General features: G+C 38.2%; 1 protein-coding gene across 3 annotated transcripts; it reads right to left on the reverse strand.

The window, feature by feature from the left end:
* Window positions 1-1,756: 1,756 nt before the first annotated feature.
* On the reverse strand, window positions 1,757-18,305 carry Znf14 (zinc finger protein 14). 3 transcript variants are annotated; one of them, XM_003460780.5, is made up of 4 exons: window positions 18,141-18,305; window positions 8,781-8,907; window positions 8,522-8,582; window positions 1,757-3,985 (listed from the first exon to the last, which is right to left on the reverse strand). In XM_003460780.5, the coding sequence occupies exons 1-4, from the start codon at window positions 18,141-18,143 to the stop codon at window positions 2,566-2,568; spliced, it is 1,611 nt and encodes a 536-aa protein (XP_003460828.2). In that variant the 5' UTR covers window positions 18,144-18,305; the 3' UTR covers window positions 1,757-2,565. The 3 variants fall into 3 exon arrangements, with proteins under 3 accessions (XP_003460828.2, XP_063084123.1, XP_063084124.1); XM_063228053.1 differs by having other exon boundaries at window positions 8,781-8,977; window positions 18,141-18,296; XM_063228054.1 differs by having other exon boundaries at window positions 8,781-8,982; window positions 18,141-18,296.
* Between the last annotated feature and the right edge of the window lie 3,537 nt (window positions 18,306-21,842).

Here is a 21,842-nt window from a genome sequence, read left to right on the forward strand (position 1 = left end):
GAATGAGATTTGCAGACTATGTGTACGTACTATACATGGACTCCAGCAAATCAATGCATGCCCAAACCAAAACACTATGCCAGAAGCCCCAAGGAAAATAGGGTCAAAATCTCAGAAAGGAGAGAAGCTGATGCTTTTGCATGCATCTCCAGTTTTCCTCCACAAACGGCAGCTTTTCCATGTTAATATACATTCTGTTGGGGTTCTCTCCAGCGGGCAGTTGTCTACCAGGGAGGCTCTCTGGAAGGCAAGGAAGCACCAACAGCAAACTCCTTTCTTACAGGTTCAAGAATTGCCTCATCTTGAAGGTGTGGCTGATCTACATCACAGTACTGATGAGTTAAGAACGTTGAATCCAAGTCTTATCCAAAACAATATTAGCACAGACCTTTCTTCTCAACCAAGAGAAACTAGCTGTATAACTCTTAACTGTCATATGTTTATACATCCATATTCTATTTCCCCTATCCCTTCCTTCCTTTTTCCAATCCATCAGTTTCTCTTCTTTTGAAGTTTCTTCCCTATTCACAGTATCTACTGCACATTTTGTTCAGTTTCTCACACTACTGAGACCATGTTTACACGTGGGTGTGATTTATAAATTTTGATAAATAATGAACTTGGCATTAATCATGCTATGGGGAATGGCACATGCTTGAAACTCTGTTGACTTTCATGTCTGCAACTTTTAATTTAAAATCATCTGACTCTGTTGTAATGGCAGAATCTGAACATGCAGATAAAGAGGGACTAAGATTGTTTAGCTGGCGCCATGCCCCAAAGACTGGATGGATAGGGGAAATAGCTGTGCACTACAACTTGTATATCCCTGCATAAAACATCCTAGGTAAATCCAAAGCTTTAGTTCTCATGCACTGACTTCATACGCTGAAGATCACCTGCTTCACTGCTCACTGGCAGCTCTGTATCTTTGGAGTCAGTATCGCATCACTCCCATCACTCAGGATCCTGTTTCAGGGAACCATATGCCACGGATTCTCTTCAGAACCCTAGGATCTGTGGTGAAATCCTGACACACTTGCTTACTCACAGTGCTGCTTTACAGATGGTGGACATAATGATGGAGCTATTCTATTTAATTTTTGCCTTACAGAGAAAGGTAAGTGACATGTCAGGGCACGTAGAGAAATATGTTTCAAAACTTGAGAGAGTAATACAACTGTTTGCAGTCTCACTGTTTGAATGTCCACTTTGTATGCTTTAATTTTGTAACTTAAACAACTACTTCTAAGATGACAATATGTAATCAATCAGTGATTTTTTTTTGAAATTCAGTATTACTTGTACCCTTTTGCTGTTTTGTTTTGTTTTTTTCCTTAAATAAAATTTTAAAAAAACTGAGAGAGCAAGAAATGGGTAGAAAAGCTGGAAAGGGGATGAGAAGAGCAAGCATAAAAAATTTAGATGCATTATATACAGAAACCAGCTTCCAAAGATGAATATTTACAGTATATATTGCAACTATGTACCAATAAATACTTGAAATCTTTTAAAAGTTATTGCTTTGTGATTGTTTGTCTTATCATCAGCAGGCCCTGATGGAGACAAAAACCTGGTGAAGCATGCTGCTGGAGGCATTCATGTGGCTTCTTCTAATGAGACTGACCAGGAGTCTCAGATCTGAGTGGGAATCAAGTGTCAAGAAGAAAGCTGGTATTATCAGGAAGGATGGCATTGTGGATCAAAAGAGTAGAAAAATGAAGCTCCAATATTCAGGAATGACCTTAAAAAGGCATGATTTTTAAATTTTATTTTTTTCTGAGGCAGGATTTAGTGATGCAGTTCAGGCCAGCCTCAAACTCACTTCATAACCCAGGCTTGCCTTGTACTTTCAGCAATCTTCTTGCCTCAACCTCCCAATGCTGGGATTACAGAAGTGCACCATCTCATCCTGACAAACGTGTGATGTCTTAATAGTGAAGTCCACAGATACACAGATATGTGCAGGAGACTTACTGAAGAGCACAGAAGGAATACCCTTTAGGGTATCTCGTCTGGAAGATACCCTAAATTTCTGGAAATTTTGTGAATATTGAAATCGTAATTTTATATTATTTATAAATGTCTCCTCTATACGAGTACTTTTTAAAGGATTTTTCAAAATACTCTTACACACGTAGGTTTTCTGTTTTCACATATTTAACAACAGCAATGTATACCAAGTGCTTCCCCATGGTGCTTACATAGGCTTTGGCCATAATGTGACTTTGTTGAGGGTTGAGGTCCCTCTCAGCTGAACCTTTTGCCCACATTTCTTAAATTCCCAGTGACCTCATTTCCTGCACTGCCTACATATGTAAGGTTTCTCCCCAGTGTGCACAATTTCATATATATACACACACATACATACATAGCATGGATTGAACTCATGACCTCGCTCTTGCCAGGCAGGTGCTCATGCCACCACTGAGTTAAACCCCCGGCCCCATAATTTCATATATTTAATGGCATGTTCATATCTTTCTCACACTGCTTACACAAATAGTTTCTCCCCTGTTTGATTTCTTTCATGTATTTAACAATGACAGCATGCAGGGACTGCTTTCACACATATGCCTTCTTCCGGCCATGAATCCTTTCATGCAGCTGACAATTAATCTTTCTGCTGAAAGATTTCCCACACTGCTTACATATACATGGCTTCTCTCCAGTGTGAGTCCTTTCATGTGCTTGAAAGTGACTGCTTTGGCTGAAAGATTTCCCACAATGCTCACACACATGGGGCTTCTCACCCGTGTGGTATCTTCTATGTCTATAAAATGAGGAATTATGCGCAAATTCTTTTCCACACTGTTTACATTCATAGGGTTTCTCCCCCGTATGGGATCTTTTATGGCTACGAAGTAAAGAATTATCGACAAATCCTTTCCCACATTGCTGACATTCGTAGGGTTTCTCCCCGGTATGGATTCTTTTATGTACTCGAAAGTTACACTTTTGGCTGAAAGATTTCCCACACTGCTTACATACATAGGGTTTCTCCCCAGTATGAATTCTGTAGTGTATTTTATAATACCTCTGGGTACTGAAAGCTTTCCCACACTGCTTGCACACATAAGGTTTCTCCCCAGTGTGACTTCTTTCATGTATTTGACAATCACGGTATGTAGTGAATGCTTTCCCACATTGCTGACACACATAGGGCTTCTTCCCACTATGAATCCTTTCATGTCTTTGACAATTATTCTTTTCACTGAATACTTTCCCGCATTGCTTACACACATAGGGTTTCTCCCCCGTGTGAGTTCTTTCATGACTTTGACACTGACTGTGTGTGCTGAAAGATTTCCCACATTGCTTACATACATAGGGTTTCTCCCCGGTGTGAGTTCTTTCGTGACGGTGACAGTGACTCTTCTGGCTGAATGCTTTCCCACACTGCTTACATGCAAAGGGTTTTTCTCCAGTGTGGGATCTTCTATGTCTATGAAATGAGGATGTATTAGCAAATCCTTTCCCACATTGTGTACACACATAGGGTTTCTCCCCAGTGTGACTTCTTTCATGTACTCGAAAGTGACTTTTTTGAATGAAATGTTTCCCACACTGCTCACAAACATAGGGTTTCTTCCCACTGTGAATTATGTTATGTTTGTGAAAGAGCCTACTATGAGCTAATGTTTTTACACATTCCTTCTCTCCAGCATGTCTGATTTCATGAACATGAACTTGGAATGAAGAAATAAAAGTTTTCTCACATGGTTTGTGTACATATGAACCCCTCATACTATGATTTCTTTCATCAGGTTGAACACCACTGCATATGCTGGAGGCTTTGTCCCCAGGGTGAGTTCGTTCACTAAGATCAGAGAAGGCTTTCCCACATAGCTCATATTGATAGGGTTTCTGTCCAGTCTTTCCCGTTTCATGCTTCTGAAAGGACTGGAAATCATTACAGGGTTTTCCATGGTTATTACATTTGTACAGCTTTGCTTCAAATCTGAAATAATTGTCTGATTCATTTCTGTAAAGAAAAAAGAACAAAAATATCAATTATAATCAATAAGGTCTCCATACTGGTAATTTATCAGGACAAGTTCTGGTTTGATGCCTGCTTAAAACTTTTGATGATGAACTGACTTACTACCCTGGATAAAGCCTTCAAAAACTCATTCTAGAAAGGATGGTTTTCATTTGGGAATCTTAAATTGGTATATGTTTGCAATACATACTATGAAGTTCCATTTCACAGGATGGGCACATGTGTGTATCACATATTGATCATCTTTCATATATTTTCCCTGTCACTCTAACCCTTCTCTAATTATGCCTATCAACTTTAACACATCCAAAATGTTAGGCTTTCTCTTTTCTAACACCTCTCCTTTATTTTATCCCCTAAATATATTTTTAGTTTCTCATTTCAGAAAAAATATATTTCACTTTCTGTGTCTCACTTATTTCTCTGAACTTCATGGGATGGAGTCTCATATACTTTTGTTCTTTGACAACTGATATCAATGTTCTTTATCTAAATATATAGCATACTTTTTCAGTGAAGAGAACTAAACAAGTCTTAGCACTGAATTACAATTCCAGTATTTTATTTCTTATTTTGAGAGACATTCCTATTGACCATTAATTTGCTGAGGCAGAAGAAAGTAATATGACAAGGATAGGCCAGTGTATATGAGTTATAACCATCAATGTAAATGGTCTCAATTTACCATTCAAAAAAACACAACAGTCTGGCAGAATGAATCAAGAAACACACATAACTCAAAAAGAAATCCACAATAATACTTCATATAACAGAAACCCAGAAAAAAACAAGGGCAACTATTCTATTTGCAGATAATGTAAAATTTAAACCAAGATATAACAAAAGAGATAAAGAAGGTCGCTATATTCTTGTTAAGGGAAAACTCCAAGAAGAAGAGAAAACAATCATAAATATACATGCACCAAATACAGGAGCACCAAATAAGCACTAACACAATTGTAATGGGGGACTTTAACACTTCACTATCACAAATAGGAGATCAGTGACAAAAACTCAACAAGGAAATATTAAAACTTAACCAAACCTGCAAACAAATGGACTCAGTAGATGTCTACAGTGTTCTATCCCACAATATCAGAATACACATTCTTCTCAGCTGTGCATGGAACATTCCCAAACAGACCACATACTAGCCCACAGAATATCCATAAGTAAATGCAAAGGAATTGAAATTATCCCATGCATATTATCTGACCATACTGTAACAAAATTTGAAATCTATGGCAAAAGAAACAGTAATTAAACACCATACTGAGTAACAAGTCAGCCGCAGATGAAATTAAAGAAGAAATTAAACAATACCTACTATTAAATGATAATGCTGATACAACACACCAGAACTTATAAGATGCAATGAAAGCAGTTCTAAGAGCCACTAAGCAGCACGCTCCAGGAAGACAAAAGCCAATGTCTCCGAGAATCCTCTTGGGGGACCAAGAAATCAACAATCCAGCCTTCCTGGGAAGCAGCACAAGCCTACCAGCTCACAGGCTTAAAATCAACCAACACCCCCCCTCCCGACCCCCATTAACAACCAGATGGTTCATAGAACAGCCTGAGTTGATAGCAACTAAAGTACATAAAGCAACTAAATGCTTCAATTCCTTGGTTGATTTCACAGGCCTGGGCTGGTAATCTGAGCATCTCTCTGGAGGATAATAGTATGCAATATAACAAATATGGGAGATTTCTTTCTATCTTGTCTTTGAAGTCCAATACTGTTTTCACTGTTTTGCTTTGTTCAGATTGTTTTACTTTATTCAATATTCTGTTTTGATTGGTTTTATTGTTTTGTTTTTGTTTGATTTTGCTATACTTGATGGAATGGACAACTATTGTGAAAATAACAAGATATACTATAGTAGCTATTATTGTTTTCCCGGTATCCTGCTCTGAAGTTCTGTACCAATTTTCCCTCAGTGTCTTGATTAGCTTTGTTCTGTCTTGATTGTGGAATTTTCCATCTTGAAAATAAAAAAATAATAAATTTTAAATAATAAAATAAGAAAGCAGTCCTAAGAGTGAAATTTATAGTGGTTAATACTCATATCAAGAACACAGATGACACTCAAATAAACAACCTAATGTTGAATTTCAAAATCCTAGAAAAACAAAAACATGCCAAGCCCATAAGAGAAAAAACAGTATGAGAGAAAAATCAGTAAAAACAACATCAAAATAAATGTAATTGAGACTAAGAAAACAATACAAAGAATCAATAAATCAAAGACTTGGTACTCTGAAAGATTAAATAAAATTGACAAACTCTATAGTCAAAACTATCAAAAAGAGGAAAGAAAAGACTCAAAATTCACAAAATAATGAATGAAAACGGTGAAATTACAACAGATCCCGCAGAAATCTAGAAGGTCATAAATAGCTGTTTCAAGAACCTTTACCCTAATACATGGAAAACACAGATGAAATGAACTGATTCCTAAATGCATATAAACTACCAAAGCTGAATCAAAAAGATACAAAAGTTCTAAATAATCCAATATCCCTCAATAAATTAAAAGTATAATTTAAAAAAATACCAATAAGGAAAAGAACAGGGCCTGATACATACACAGGTGAGTTTTACAAAAAAAAAATTAGGATCTAATGCACTATGCCCCAAACACTTTAATAAAATTGAACAGGAAGCAATACTGCCTAACTCATTCCTGGGAGCAAGTATTACACTGATACCAAAACCAGGGAAAGACAAAGCTAACAGAGAGAACAACAGGCCAATCTTCCTAAAAAACAGAGATCCAAAGACCCTCATTATTATACTAGCAAACAGAATGCAGCAAATCATCAAGACTATAATATACCATGACCAAGTAGGACTCATCACAGGACGCAGGAACAGTTTAACATTTGCAAATCAATAAATATAACACACCATATCAACAGAGCCAAGGACAAAAATCACATGATCATCTCAAAAAATGCAGAAAAAGCATTTGACAAAGTCTAACACCCATCTGTGATAAAAACCCCAAAGAAAATCAGAACTGCTGGGCGTGGTGGCTCACGATCCCAGCACTTGGGAGGCTGAGGAAGGAGGATTGTTGCGAGTTCGAGACCAGCCTGGGCTACAAAGTGATCTCAAGGCCTGCCCAAACTGCATAGAGATCCTGTCTCAAAAAACGACAAAAAAAAGAAAGAAAATCAGAACATGTACAGGCACAAATTCCCTCTAATGAGTGTGATCATTATGTATAAATAAACCAGAAAAACTTGGCTTGAACTTCAAGTTGCCGTCCTGTGGATTCGGGTTCCCAGAGTGCTGGGATTACGAGTCTGCACCACACTGAGCAATCACACCTTGTCTTTATCCCGGCACCCAGTGATGGGCACACAGGCTCTTTCCAGAGTTTAGCTATTGTGCATGTCCATGCATGCCCTGTTTGTAACGCAAGAATTACCAAAATTTGCTGATTTTAACTCTTTTCAGACTTTACCCAAGAGTTTCACCAGGATCAAATGGAAACTTCTGTTTTTACTTTTTGAGACATCTATACGTTGATTATCATTACAGTGCTATTCTACATTGCCACCAACAATATATGAGAGTGCTTTCTAAGTAGTTTAACATACATGCAGCTTGAGCGGGGGTACAGCTCAGCAGCACAGTGCCTGCCTAGTAAGCACAAGGTCTTGAGTTCCAGTCCTGGTATCCACCCATTCCACCCCTACCCTACCAAAAAAAACCCACAAGGAGTTCAATTTTCTGGGGGACGTTTTGAAAACATCCATAATGTCAACACTAGTATTCAATTGCACTTTGAATGATACTTCCATATTAGCAGTTTTCTAGATAATGAATGTTACCTATTTACATATATACATAATTTTTTTTTTTGTCTTTTTTGTTTTTATCGGTACCGGGGATCGAACTCATGGCTGCCTGCTTGCAATGCAGGCGCTTACACCACTGAGCTAAATCCCCAGCCCTACATATATACATAAGTATTTTAAAGGTGAGTTACTACCAAAATTCAAACTTTACTCTTTTCTTATTTACCTATACACAACATTTAAATGCAGTTTCATACATTTCCACATGTTGACCATGAAACAATTTATACTGACATAGCAGATAGTATCACTTGTTGTATAATTGTATCAGTACTACCTCAGTTTCTTGTATTGGAATATTTTTATATTTATCATATTATAGAAAATCAACCTGTATGCATCTCTGAAAATTTTGTGGGATGAAATAAATTGGAGCCTTCCAGCAGGCGGTGCACACCTGTCATTCAAACACTTGGGAAGCTGAGGCAGGAGGGTTGCTGCCAGTTCAAAGCTAGCCTGGACCATATGGTGAATTCAAGCCCAGCCTAAACTATATAGCAAGACATTATCTCAAAAATAAATAAATAAGTAATTTTAAAAGCAATAAATTTGAACATGACCTCATTTCTTCAGCTCTAGTGGTTGTAATATTTCTGTTCACATACCGACTCCTGAAGAATAGTCCTTTTTCTTGTGAGTGCACTTTACCTTAGATTTCTTAAGCAACTTTTGTACTCTTCTGCGATTTTCTGGTTATTCCATGTTCTTCCTGAGTTGTAGATATGGAAATACAAAATGTCACTATATCATTAAGTGAAAATTAATTGATTCCAGTTAGATACCTGGTATACCATAACCAGGCCTGAGATATTCTTCAAAATGTTCTAACATTCTCTTTAGTTAAACTTCATCAGGGAGCAAGAACCATTATTCTGTGCTTGCATAAGTAAGAGAAGGGTATCCTTACCGATAGCAGTCACATTCATAAATGTTTCCCACATCACATCTCTGTAGAGCTTCTTTTGGGATGGACTCAGCAAAGACCACTCCGTTGTGGTGAAGTTCACAGCTACATCCTCAAAGGTCACTGCCTCCTAAATAATGACACGTGTCCTGAAAGTTCAGACTCATTCCCTGAGACGTTCCAATTCCTCTCACAAAAAGCTGCACTGAGATAGATTTATTCAAATATTAATTGCATATTCTGGTGATCAAACTCATGTATATGCAAATATTTTCACATGGTAATTCTGATGTTAGAATGGAACCCAATGCTAGAACAACAGCAGAATAGTAGCCCTGGTTGTCCTGCAGGATTACCCACAGGGCATTTGTGCCCTGCCTCTAAAGCAGAACTCTTGGACGGAAGCTGTAATTCACCATCCACAAAACAAAGACAGACAAATATCTAATGAACAGTTCTGACAATCACACATTATATCTCTTTTCAAATCTGGTTATTCATAGCATTGAGTCTGTCTTTCTTTATACTTAGGCAGCATTTTGACACTTGAATCTGGTCTCATAGAAAAAAACTTAATGGAGTATTAAACAAAATTTATGAGTTAATTATTAAAATGCTAATGGGAACAGTTTTATTGGAACAAATTTATGGAGAATGAAAATAGGGGAAGTGTGGCATATTTATTATCTTCTAGCTCACTGACACTGTACAATGACCCTGCACTGTGATATAAAAAAATACTAGGATGGTGTTAAGGAAGGGTAATGAGGGTAAGAATATGAATGAAATACAATCAACGCAATGAAAACTACAATATCACAAAGTACCTGGTCACTAAGAAAACTTGAACCCAGTGTGATGGTGTGTGGCAGTTATCCAAGCCTTCAGAGGCTGGTGTAGGGTTCCCATGAATTTGAGAATTGCCATGAGTTCAGTGTCCAACCTGGCTATGTCATAAATTCAAGGCAATTAAGATTAAACAGTGAGACCCTGGCTCAAAGTATACCCCCATAAAAAGGAAAACAAAAGTAGTATTGTGTGACTTATAATTTACACCTTTGATCTGTTAAAAATTGTAGCCAGAAGTCTGACTCAAGAGAAACACTGGATAGAAAATAAGATCCAAATCTAACTAGAGAAAAATCACTGAAGAAAATCAAAGTATGGAAGAACAAGTAGATTTACTCAAGAACAGAAAACCAGCCACTATACTCAACACTCACCTCCTTTACTTTGGCTCACCAAAAGCCAGTGTCTCATTTCCAGTGTCTAGAGAATATACTGAGTTATTATTCTTGGGGATAGATGTGTATCTTTTCCAGTAAAATTGAAACTCAGGAACTACATGGCCAATAGCATGCTAAAAAAAGGACCTTGCCCCAGATTCACATATCAGCACTTGTGAAAAATAGTGATACATAAAGAAAGAAAGAAATCCCTCACAAGATTTCTGTAATATTTACTAAAAACTTGAAAGAAGAAAGTTAAAAAGATACTCTTCATGGGAAATCATACATGGCAAACTTTGGAAAAGTTGCCACAGGAGGAGAGTAGTCATCAATTAGCAAAAACAACTTGCAACACGTAGGGTATTTATCACCTGGACACTCTTATCCATTGCCCAAGGCCCAGCGAACAAACATTCTAAACACACTCAAGATATTTTCGTAGTTATCATTAAATTTCACCAAAAATTTTGAGAATGATTTTATTATAAAATATTTAACCAGTGTATTTCCAATAAGAAGGTACAAATTAATCTCCATCTGCTTGCCTTCAAACATGAAAAGATGAGACATAATTCACCACTAGGTGGCAGGAGGTAAAGCTCAGCTGCAGAACAGAGACCTGTGCATCACCAGCCTCTTTTTTCCAACCAGTTTTTCAGTGTACAACAGAAAGACAAAATGTTCCACTTTATCTCAAAAATGATCAGATGAACTTCGCAGTAACAGAAGACATCATGACTTCTGGGAGAACATGGCGGACAAATAACAGCAGCCACAAAGGCTCTCTGAGATTACCAATTTAGAATCCAAGAGCGGTGCCATGTGAGGAGTCCTACATGAGGGGAGATGTACCCTGCCGACCCAGGAATGAACTAAGCTGAGAGAAACCAACTGGAAATGCAATCCTGATGCTATAACAGGAACAGATAAAATCTCAGTGCGGAAGCTGGATCCCGCGCCATTGGAAGCCGCAATTTGAATTTCCTGCTGCCGATACTGCGTCCCAATCTGCACAACAGGGAGAAAGACGCGCGAAAGCTCTGAGAGCTGGAATCGGTGAACCAAACAGCGTTGAGAGCAGGACTGGCAGGGAGCCCTGCATCGACCTGCGGTGAGTGAGAGAAATGGGGACCCTTTCATAGAGTAGGAGGCTCCAACAGAGGACATTCTGGGAATAAGCAGACTAGCTGGAAAAGGGCCCTGCAGTGACTTTAGTCACATATTCCCCTCTCAAGCAGGAGTGGTGGGGAGCGGTTGGCCTGGTGACGCCGCGGACTAAGATCCAGTAGGCTAGCCCAAATCAGGTCCCTGTGCCTGGCGGTGCACCCTAGCAGTGAAGCCTTCAGTAGGTTGACCTGGAGGAGTGGGCCCAGCAGAGGCTGCCCAGGTCTGTGTCTCCCTAGTACACTGCAGTGGGCGGGAACACCTAGCTGGCAGATTCAAACAAACTGTAACAGACAAAGAGAAAAAAAAAAAAAAACTGGGCCTCCTACATACGCTTGTATGGAAGGAACAAAAAGTATGAGAAAAGGGAGCAACAAGAAAGGGTCCTCAGTCCCAAATCCTGAGAACACTGATCCAGGAAAGGTAAATGCAAAAGAGAATGAAGAGAGAAAACACGCAATATCAAACACGGCACCTATAGACATAAAGCGGTATCTCCGGAGCCTCATAGACGAGTTCAAAAATGAAGTATTTAATGAAATAAAGCAAGAAATAAGTAGAATAGTTAGAGAAACACTAAGCACCGCCAAAAAAAAAAAACAGATGGTGAAATGGAAGAACAGAAAAAAAGGGGAGAATTGTTTGATGGAGAAAATAGAGAAAACAGAGAATACGTGAAGCAGGTTCAAAGAGATTACCAGGAAACTAAAAACTCTATTGAAAGCTGGCATAACATCTTGAAAGGAACTAAGGATAGATTATCAGAACTGGAGGACAGATTTGTAAGGTGGGAGCATGAAATGAAAAACTTCTTAAAAATAACAAGAAAACAAACAGCAATAATACAAAGACTGGAAGATGATAAGAGGATCTATAACTTAAGAATTAAGAACATAAAAGAAGTAAGGACTCAAACAAATGAACTACAAAAGCTATTCACAGAAATAATCCAGGAGAATTTCCCTAATTTAGCAAAAGGTAAAGATACTCAGATGTATGAGGCATACAGGACCCCAGCCACTTACAACCCAAACAGAGCTACACCCAGGCATATAATAATCAAAATTTCAGAAATCCAATATAAGAACAGAATATTAAAAGCCGTCAAAGACAAAAAACAGACCACTTACAAGGGAACACCCATCAGAATTACAGCAGACTTCTCGGCACAAACCATCAAATCACAAAGAGCATGGGGGGAAATAATTCAAGCTTTGAAAGATAATAACCTCCAGCCAAGATTGATATATCCTGCACACTGTCCCTAGAAATTGATGCAAAAACAAGGTGTTTGCAGGATAAAGAGGAACTAGGGGAATTTGCAACCACCAATTCAACTCTACAGAGATTACTGCAGGATATTCTAAAAATGAAAAATATCAAGATTCCAGAAACAGTGGCAGAGTGGCCACAATGAATGGAGAAGAAAGTGAAACTAAGAGGACAAACTGACAACTAATGACAGAAAAAAAGCTCAACAGAAATGAGGCAGAAAAGGTTAGATGGTAGGAGCAGCCATTTTGGAGAAAACAAGACATCATAATAGGTAGTGCTGATTTAATATCCCCTTGTTTTGAAGTCCCATCAAGCTTTTGTTCTTCTGTCTCCATCGGTTTTAACGTGTTGTATCTTATTGGATTTTATTATATGTGATAAAATAAACAAAAACTTTTATAGACAAGGAGATTATACAAAAACCATTGTTCATTTTCTGTTAGTTGATCCTAAATACCCTGTAATACTGTCATTCTCTTGAACGGTTTTACATTGTCTTGATATGTTTGATGCTACAGTATACGAAGTTATACCCAAAGATTTTAAGGGAAGAGACACTATGGTAACTACTATTAGGTCCAGATTATATTGTGAAATTATATGGTGAAACATTATTTTGCTTAAATGGCTATGTTTTGACCTGTGCTCTTTTGTCGTTATGCCCTCTTTTTTATCTCAATCTCCTTTTTATTATCTACTTTTTCATTTTTATACTTTTAATTAAGGGAAAAATAAATTAAAAAATAGCAGGATATATTATAGTAACCCACTTTGATTTCCTATTAACTTGATTTGAAACTCAGTATTCCTCTCACCATCTTGTTTTGACTGATTTTCCTCTATTCTGTTATGCTTGATAGTACCAAGTTTGAAAGTATAGGCAACAACTATGAAGACAATAAGATTCATTGTGATGCCCACTCTGGTTGACTATTATCTTCTTTTGAAGTCCTCTAATGTCTCCAATGTTCTGGTTTTATTGGTCTTATTCTTTACTGTTTTGTTCAATTTTATTATAACTGATGATTTAGGCAATTCTTCTTAAGATAGCAAGAGGCAGTATGGTAACCATTGTTGATCACCTTGTATTTTGTTTTTACATTATGTATTATGTCCATCCTTTTGATTTGACTGACTCTGTCCTGGTATGTCACATTTGGTTTTACTTTCTTCAAAAAAAAAAAAAGTAATAAGAACTATGGGAGTAATAAAACCCAAAATGTGTAATTGTCATTGTACAAAAGAAAGGAAAACAAAGTTCTCTAAAAGATATAACTGCATATATATTTAAGTGTATAAGATAGATAACCATATTACTGAGTTTTGTTGGATCACTGAACAAAACTGTTTTTTACAGTCTCACTGTTTGAAAGTCCCCTCTATACACTTTAATTTTGTAACTTCAACAACTATTTCTAAGATGACAATATGTAATTAACTAGTGATTTCCTACTGTTTATTTTTTCTGAAAGTCTGTATAACTTGTACCCTTTTTCTGTTTTTTTTTCCTGCTTAAATAAAATTTAAAAAAAAACAGAAGACATCATTATATAACTTTTCCTAAATTTCTTTATTTAAAGTGTATAATCTTAGACCTGCTTACAATTGAGCCAGAGAATAACAACTATTTAATGAATGTCACACTAAAAACATCCTCAGAGGAAACCACTGGTGCAGGGGCTGCTCTGGCTGCCTTCCATCATCCCCCACTTTCCCATGTTGTGTCCACTCCTCCTTGCTTTTTCCTACACAGAAAACCTTTTTGTGCATCCACTGCTATGCATGCAGACCTACACTTGCAATTTCCCCCCATGCACTACTGTTTTCAAAGTCCTACCTCATTCAGCAAGCTCTGTTTTCAACAGTGTCTAATAACTTTGAATTATGTGAGCAATGGTGTTTTTCTCTCTGCATTCATCTATAGTACTGCATGTACAGGTGAGTGCCCTACTTCAAGGAGATCAAAAGTGTGGGTTTAACAGGAAGACCCATCTGGAAGATGTCCTTTACACCACCATCCCATCTTTTCTTATTTAAATGAGTAACATATTGTATTAATTATTTTTCTCTTGTTGCTCAGACAAAATACAAAATACCCGACTCCTAAAGTGAAAGGAGGAAAGGTTAATACAGCTCTCAGTTTGTAGAGGTTTCACTCTCTAATCAGCTGGCTCCAAAGCAGGGTGGTGTGGCAGAGGGGCAAGCATTCATTGTGGCAGAAGAGAGCAAAAGTAACAAGAGCAAAAAGGGAGAAACATGCCTCTTTCTGCCCTTGTTATCTTATCCAGACTGCTGGGGGTTAGAGCAGTGCTAATCCAATTTGTGGACTGATCCAGAAATCACTCAGGCTTAACCCTAACACCCCTAATCCCAGCATAGCATTATGAAACTCTGGACTCAGCTGCCTCTGGAAAAAGCCTGTCTCCCAAAACTGCATGAGGCTTTGAGGGGATATCTAGACACATATCATAACACAGTATCATTTAATTTTTGGCATTATAAGCTACCAAACCTATTTATGTATTAGTTTACTCATTTATTGCATGATTCTGGATATAAAACAGGATTATTATACATGCTTGGCAAGTGACTGTTGTGGTTGCTACATTGTGTCAGCTTGAGAAGTTTAGAAGTTTAACTGAGAGACTCAGCAGGGAGCCAGGATCCTTTGTAAATATCCTCATCCTGAGCAAGAGGAAGGCACAGAGATTTTGTGAGTGTTACATCTGTCCTGAAGGGACAGCCATGGCCTGTGTACAATATAAGGGAAGAGAAGAGGCTTGTTTTCTTTTTGCTCTGGTTGTTGCCTTTAAGTGTTGCCCCAATACCATGCAACCCTGCCTTGGAGCCAGCCAATTAGGGACTGAAACCTCCACAAACAGTGAGCTAAACAAACTTTTCCTTTCTTCATTTTGGGTGTTGGGTGTTTTGTCCTAGCAACCAGAGAAAAGTAACCAAGACAGTAACCATACACCAATTTTCATCCTAGGCAAAGTCTAAAATGTTTCTTTAAAACTGTATGGGACTTTAAGCACCATAACTAAAATGACTGTGGAATTGTGGAGAAGTGTTTATTAATTTTGGAATTTACCATCATCACAATCTTAAGAGTGGAAGATACAACTTACATGTTTAAGATCTCATACTTAAAACTTTTAACAAATATAGCATAATTAGATGTCTGAGTCACTTGCAGTCACTGGGACACTATATGCAACAATCTCATCTTATGGTGACTCAGTTTCAGGTTATATTCTACTGGTTCCAAGGTAGAAACTGGATGGCAAAGTGGCAAGACAGAGTAACAGGCTCTCAACCCACAGCAGCCAGAGAAGAGGGAAAGGTAGATGTAGTTACAGACATGGCCCTAGTAATCTTCAGCAAACTCCACCTCGTACCAGCAGATTCAGATACTGAGCATATCAGTGAACAAATCTACTAAGGGACAAGGCCCTCAAAAACCAACTTTAACACTCTGTGGGGCTCCAGACATTGGGCTGGAAATGTGGAGTTCTGCTCACAGTAGAATCACCTCCATTATACAAGACAAGAAGCTGAGGTCCTAGCAGAAGTCTCAGCCCACTTGGTGGGACAGAAAGAACCCAATGTACACCAGAACAGTTGACATACAAGAAGGAAAATTTCTCAACTGCAGCAAGGAATCCTGAATCCTGCCAAAGCTGGTTCTGTCTACCTCCTACCAGAAGGAGGCGTCTTTACTCTTTGGTCCTGCACAATCACATTTTGGGGATCAAAGGCTCCCAGGTCCTTCTCATGCAGTGAGTCAGCAGAACCCATAGAGCAAGTCAGCTTGAGTCTGCTTGGGAGTCACTCAGCAACACACACTGGGAGCTTCTAACTCAGGTGCCTGACAAAAAAGGATTCTATTCTGTGTTTCAGTGTGGGTTTAATAGGCAGTCCCCGGAGGGGTGACTAGCAGGAACACTTGTCCTGCTAATACATTCTTATTATATTCTTATTATTCTTATTCTTCTCTGTCCCTTGCTAATACATTCTTATTCCTTGCATCTTCCTCAGCATTCTGAACTCCACGGCAAGCTTCAGTTTAATGGCTCAACTGTAAAAAAGTTTACTTAGCTAGCTTAAAAATAAGGCAGCTAGGTAGGGAAAGGGCCTAGGTTAGAGTTGGGAAATTAGTAATTTGGTGAGAATTAAAATGAGAATAGACAAGTACCTTGGACTCTGAACCAAGAGTGAACTTTCTCTCCTACAAAGAATGTGGACTCCTCTCTACCGAAAGAAATTGCAGTCACTCCCTATTAAACTGCCTTTCCAGGAATTTAAAATACAAAATGCCCAGTTTTCCTCTAAACTCATTTGCTTTAAACCCTGCACGCTGAAGAAATGGTCAGAGAGGCTGAGTTCCAAGTGGCTGTTTTGGCCACGCATAGTAACTCAGGCCGGTCATTCCAGCAGTCCAGGCTGAAGAAGGAAGATTGCCAAGAATTCCAGCCCAGCCTGGGATACAGAACTAGCTTATCTTTAAAGAAAAAAAGTGGTCTTAACTCCAAGAGCTGTGTGTAGCAGGTACTCACTGAACTGAGTAATTACTGTGCTCTGCTTGTTCATAATTAGCACTGTGTTGCGCACGGCACAGCCACCCCCTTGGAATGTCTCCCAGCACTCAGGAGCCATCCTGATTCTTTATTTCCAACATAATCTCTCCTAATTTCCTTCTTCTAGTCGACACCTCATACTCAAAGTTGTGAGATTACGAGCTTTGTTCATGGGGTAACATCATTGCAAATAGTGTTATGGCTTAACTCTAACCAATGCGCCTCTTCTTGTTCTGCATGCACAGATAGGGTTAAGTTTCTAATCCTTGTAAAAACTTAAGTTTCAGCTTCTTGTAACTTTCTATCCCTTTCCACATGTTAGTGCTAAGGAGCTGTCCCGAGATAATTAACTTCCTCCCCCTTCCACATGTTATTGCCAACGAGCTGTTCCCAGATAATTAACTACTTTCTGCTCCCAATGTTACTGCAGGTGTGCTATTCCTAGATAATGTTTATCCGGAGGGTGGGAGTAACGAAATGCACCAAAAGCTCCAGATGTCATCAGAACTAAGTCCACAGCTTTACAGTTTCCAGATCCTGTCAGGACTAAGTCAACAGCTTAACAGCTCTGCAGTTTTTGTTTTTTGTTTTTCTTGCCTTAAAAATCCCTTTCTTTAGTCTGTGAGGCGCGCACACAGTCTCTGGGTCGATCCTAAGAGGCTGCGTCGCCAAGCCTGAAATAAAAACCTTTGCTCCAAATTTCTTAATTCCTTGCTTCCTTGGATTTTATTCCGGGGTCCGAGTTATCTCAATAGAGGTATCAGGTGAATGATTCAAGTGACAATCTTTTCATTACTGAGTTTGGAACCCGGGGTTCGCCCTCCCACCCGCAAAACCTCCGCTTTGCTCAGACTAGTGGAGACCCAGCTGTGCCTGAGGCCACCATGAAGGCGTTGAGGGCTGGCAGTGCCACGGTGGAGACTGTACGCTGAGAAACTAGAACACACCCCTCTTTACCAAGGGAAAAAGTGAGAAATGCTAACGCCGGGCCAAAGACTTAGGAAGAACTCAGAGTCTGGAGCTAAGCAGGGAGTAAACTGCCATAGCGTTTTCTAGCCACTTTCTTCCAAGACCCACACAGTTCCATCCCATTCCCAGCCCCCTTCCCGTAACGTCACCATTGCATGGCTTGAGGGTCTCCGAGGGTTCTTTGAATGCAGCCCGCAGTAAGCAGAAATCACACAAAAAGGTAGCCCATTTGACTCGGGGCTCTCAGCAACTGACAGGACCTGTGAACATTGGCGCCATGATCCCGGAAGTACCGTCCTCCTCGGTCCACCTGATTGGATAGTTCAGAAACGGCTCCCGCCTTCGTCGCTCATTGGCTCCTGTTCCGTTACCGGCCCATTGAGCCCTGTACAAGAAGCGAAACATTTCTCTTTCTGCAGGCTTACAGCTCCAGGAACTACTGGACCAATCTCTCTTCCATCCTGTCAGTCTCACCTCGCATGAAAAAGACTTGTATTTTTTAAGGGCTTTACTCCTGGGCCCTTCAGACTGCCCTAGTTTTCTAAGTGAATTCAGTAGACTCTTCCTGAAAGTAGGTCACAAGTGTGCTGGAAAAGTTCCACGATCTCTCGGTCCAAGGGCAGATTTAATGTTAGAAACTCTCATGAGTCCAGGCCAGCTCAAAACAAAATGGAATAAAGGGGGTCTGCTGTTGGAAATCATTGCCAAAAAATTCACCCCTCTCTGTCTATACATTTTCTTTTTTTTTCTTTCTTTTTAAAAAAACATTAAAATAAAAGAGGACATAACAAAACAGGTCAGAACAGAATAATTTAAGCAACATAGTATTTCACCACAAGTCAACCTGACATAACACTAGCTACCATAGTATCTCTTTTCTAGAAATATTTGAGTATACCTTCATACACTATAGTATCAAACATAACAAGACAGTGTAACACCATTCAAGAGAATGAAAGAATTACAGGGTATTCAGAACCAACTAACAGAAAACGAACAGTGGTTACTATGTTATCTTCTTGTCCATAAAAAATTTGGTTATACTATCACAACTAATAAAATCCAATAAGATACAACACGATAAACCCATGGAGACAGAAGAACAAAAGCTTAGGGGAGGGGGTCTTCAAAACAAGATGATATTAAATCATCAGTTGCTATTATAATGTCTTTTTTTCTTCAAAATAGCTGTTCATACCATCACAGAAAATAAAATCAAACAACCCAGAATAAAACCATTCCAACTAATGAATGCAGACAATAGAAGGCTTCAAAGCAATATAATGGGGAATCACGATTATGGCATACTTTTATGTATTCTTATCATTTCTTACACTAGGAAAACTATTTGGTATTTATACAAGTGGGTTTGATTGATTTCCCTTATGAGTATGGTCTTAAGTTGTATCCATTTATTTATAAATATCTCAAAGTGATAATTCTTTATAGCTGAGTAATACTCCATTGTATAAAAATACCACAACTTTTTTGTCCATTCCTCAGTTAATGGACACTTAGGTTGAACCAAGATCTGGCTATAACAAATTGTGCTGCTATAAACATGGGTGCACATATATCACTGTGATATGATGTTTTCAGTTCTTCTGGCAATACGCCTAGAAGTGGAATAGCTGAAACAAATGGGACTTCCATTCTCAGCTTTGTGAGGAATCTCCAAACTGAACTCCACAATGATTGCACCAGTCTACATGCCCACTAACAGTGCAGGAGAGTTCCTTTTTTCCCACAGCCTCTCCAGCACTTGTTGTTGGTTGTTTTCTTGATTCTGGCCATTCTTTCTGGAGTGAGATGGAATCTCAGTGTGTTTTAAATTTGCATTTCTCTAATGACTAATGATGACAAATATTTTGTCATGTATTTACTTACCATTTGTATTTCTTCATTTGAGAACTATGTATTCATCTCAGAAACCATTTTTGGATTGGATCTTTGATTTTGGGGATCTGATTTTTTTTAATTCTTTGTATGTTTTAGACAAAAGTCCTTTGGCAGAGGAACAGTTCACTAAGATTTTTTCCCAGTTTGTGGGTTTTCTTTTACTATGCTGGAGATTCCTTTTGACATGCAAAAACTTTATAATAAGATGTAATCCCAGTTATTGATTCGGGGGAGTATTTCCCATGTGGTTTGATTCCTGTTCATGAATTTGCTACCTACTCCTATGTCTGCAAGGTTTACCGAATCTGTCTCCGAATAGATTTCGTGTTCTGTTTTAATATTCAGATCTTTGATCCATTTAGATTTTAATTAGTACATGGTGATACACATGGTTCTAGTGTTAGTTTTCGGCATATGGAGAGCCAGTTTTTCCAACACCATTTATTAAAGACATTGTCATTCTTCCAGTGAACATGTTTGGCACCTTTATCAAAAATTAAGGGGGTTGAGTGTGTTTGTAGTTGTGGCCGTATCTTCTAATCTATTCCATTCATTTTGGACTCTGTTTTGATTCCAGTACCATGTTGATTTTACTACTGTTGCTTGTAGTATAACTTCAGCTCAGGAATTGTGATGCCTCCTGCCTTGCCTTTGCTGCTTAGAACCGTCCTTGCTATTCTGGTTCTCTTCTCGCTCCAGATGAATTTTAGGAGTGATTTCTTGAGTTCTATGAGGTGTGTTGTTGGTATTTTTATTGGGATTGCATTAAATCTGTATAACAGTTTTGGGAGAATGCCCATTTTCAAAATATTTATTCTTCCTATCCGTGAGTAAGGGGTATTTTTCTATTTTCTGAGATTATCTTCAATTTCTTTTTTCAATGGATTATAATTTTCCCCATATAGATCTTTCAGTTCTTTCAGTAGATTAATTCTTAAATATTTCTTTTTTTTTTTTTTGCTTACTAGTCTGAAGAATGTGGCTTCTCTTATTTCTCTCTCTGTGATTTAGATGTTATTGTACAGAAATGCGATTGATTTTTCAGTATTGATTTTGTATCCACTTACACTGCTGAATTTATGTATTATATCTAGGAGTCTTTCAATGCAGTTTTGGGGTTTTCTATGTACCGTATCATGTTATGTGCAAATAATGATACTTTAACTTCCTTTTTTCCCATCTTCTGCCATTTTATTTCTCTCTCTTGTCTAATTGCTCTGGCTAGTATTTCCAGTACTATATTAAATAGGAGTGGTGATAAGAGATACCTTGTCTTGTGCCTGATTTTAAGGAAAATGCCTTCAGTTTTTGATCATTTAGTATGATAGTGGCTGTTGGTTTGTCATAGATGGCCTTTATCATATTGAGATAAAAACCATCTATTCCAATTTACTGTAAGGTTCTTATCATAAATGAATTTTGGACCTTATCACAAGCTTTTTCTGCATCTGTAGAAATGATCATGTGATTCATACTTTTGGTTTTATTGATATAGTGGATTACATTTATTGGTTTACGTGTGTTGTACCATCCCTGCATGCCTGTGATCAATCCCAGTTGGTCATGGTGTATAATCTTCTTGATGATTTGCTGCATCCTATTTGCCAACATTTTATTGAAGATTTTGCATCTGTGTTCATTAGGGAGACTGGCCTGTATTTCTTTTTTTTTTTTAATTTTATTTAAGGAGAAAAAGGGGAAAAAAGCAGGAAAAGGGTACATTTTATACAGAATTTCAGAAAAAAAATAAACAGTAGGAAATCACTAGTTAATGGAGTACATATTGTCATCTTAGAAATAGTTGTTCAAGTTACAAAATTAAAACATATAAAGTGGACATTCAAACAGTGAGACTGCAAACAGTTCTGTTCAATGATCCAACAAAACTCAGTAATATCATTGTCTACCTTATACACTTAAATATACATGCAGTTATATCATTTAGAGCACTT

The sequence above is a fragment of the Cavia porcellus genome, unplaced genomic scaffold (assembly GCF_034190915.1).
Source record: "Cavia porcellus strain 051 isolate PalLab524CR breed Dunkin Hartley unplaced genomic scaffold, mCavPor4.1 scaffold_17, whole genome shotgun sequence".
In the NCBI taxonomy this organism is placed as follows: domain Eukaryota; kingdom Metazoa; phylum Chordata; class Mammalia; order Rodentia; family Caviidae; genus Cavia; species Cavia porcellus.

What these genes read in the sequence shown, in the direction of transcription:
- Znf14 (XM_003460780.5), bottom strand. An exon ending in TATGAATGTGACTGCTATCG is followed by an intron (nt 8,583 to 8,780) that starts GTAAGGATACCC and finishes TCTACAACTCAG; the next exon opens with GAAGAACATGGAATAACCAG. An exon ending in AGTTGCTTAAGAAATCTAAG is followed by an intron (nt 3,986 to 8,521) that starts GTAAAGTGCACT and finishes TTTTCTTTACAG; the next exon opens with AAATGAATCAGACAATTATT.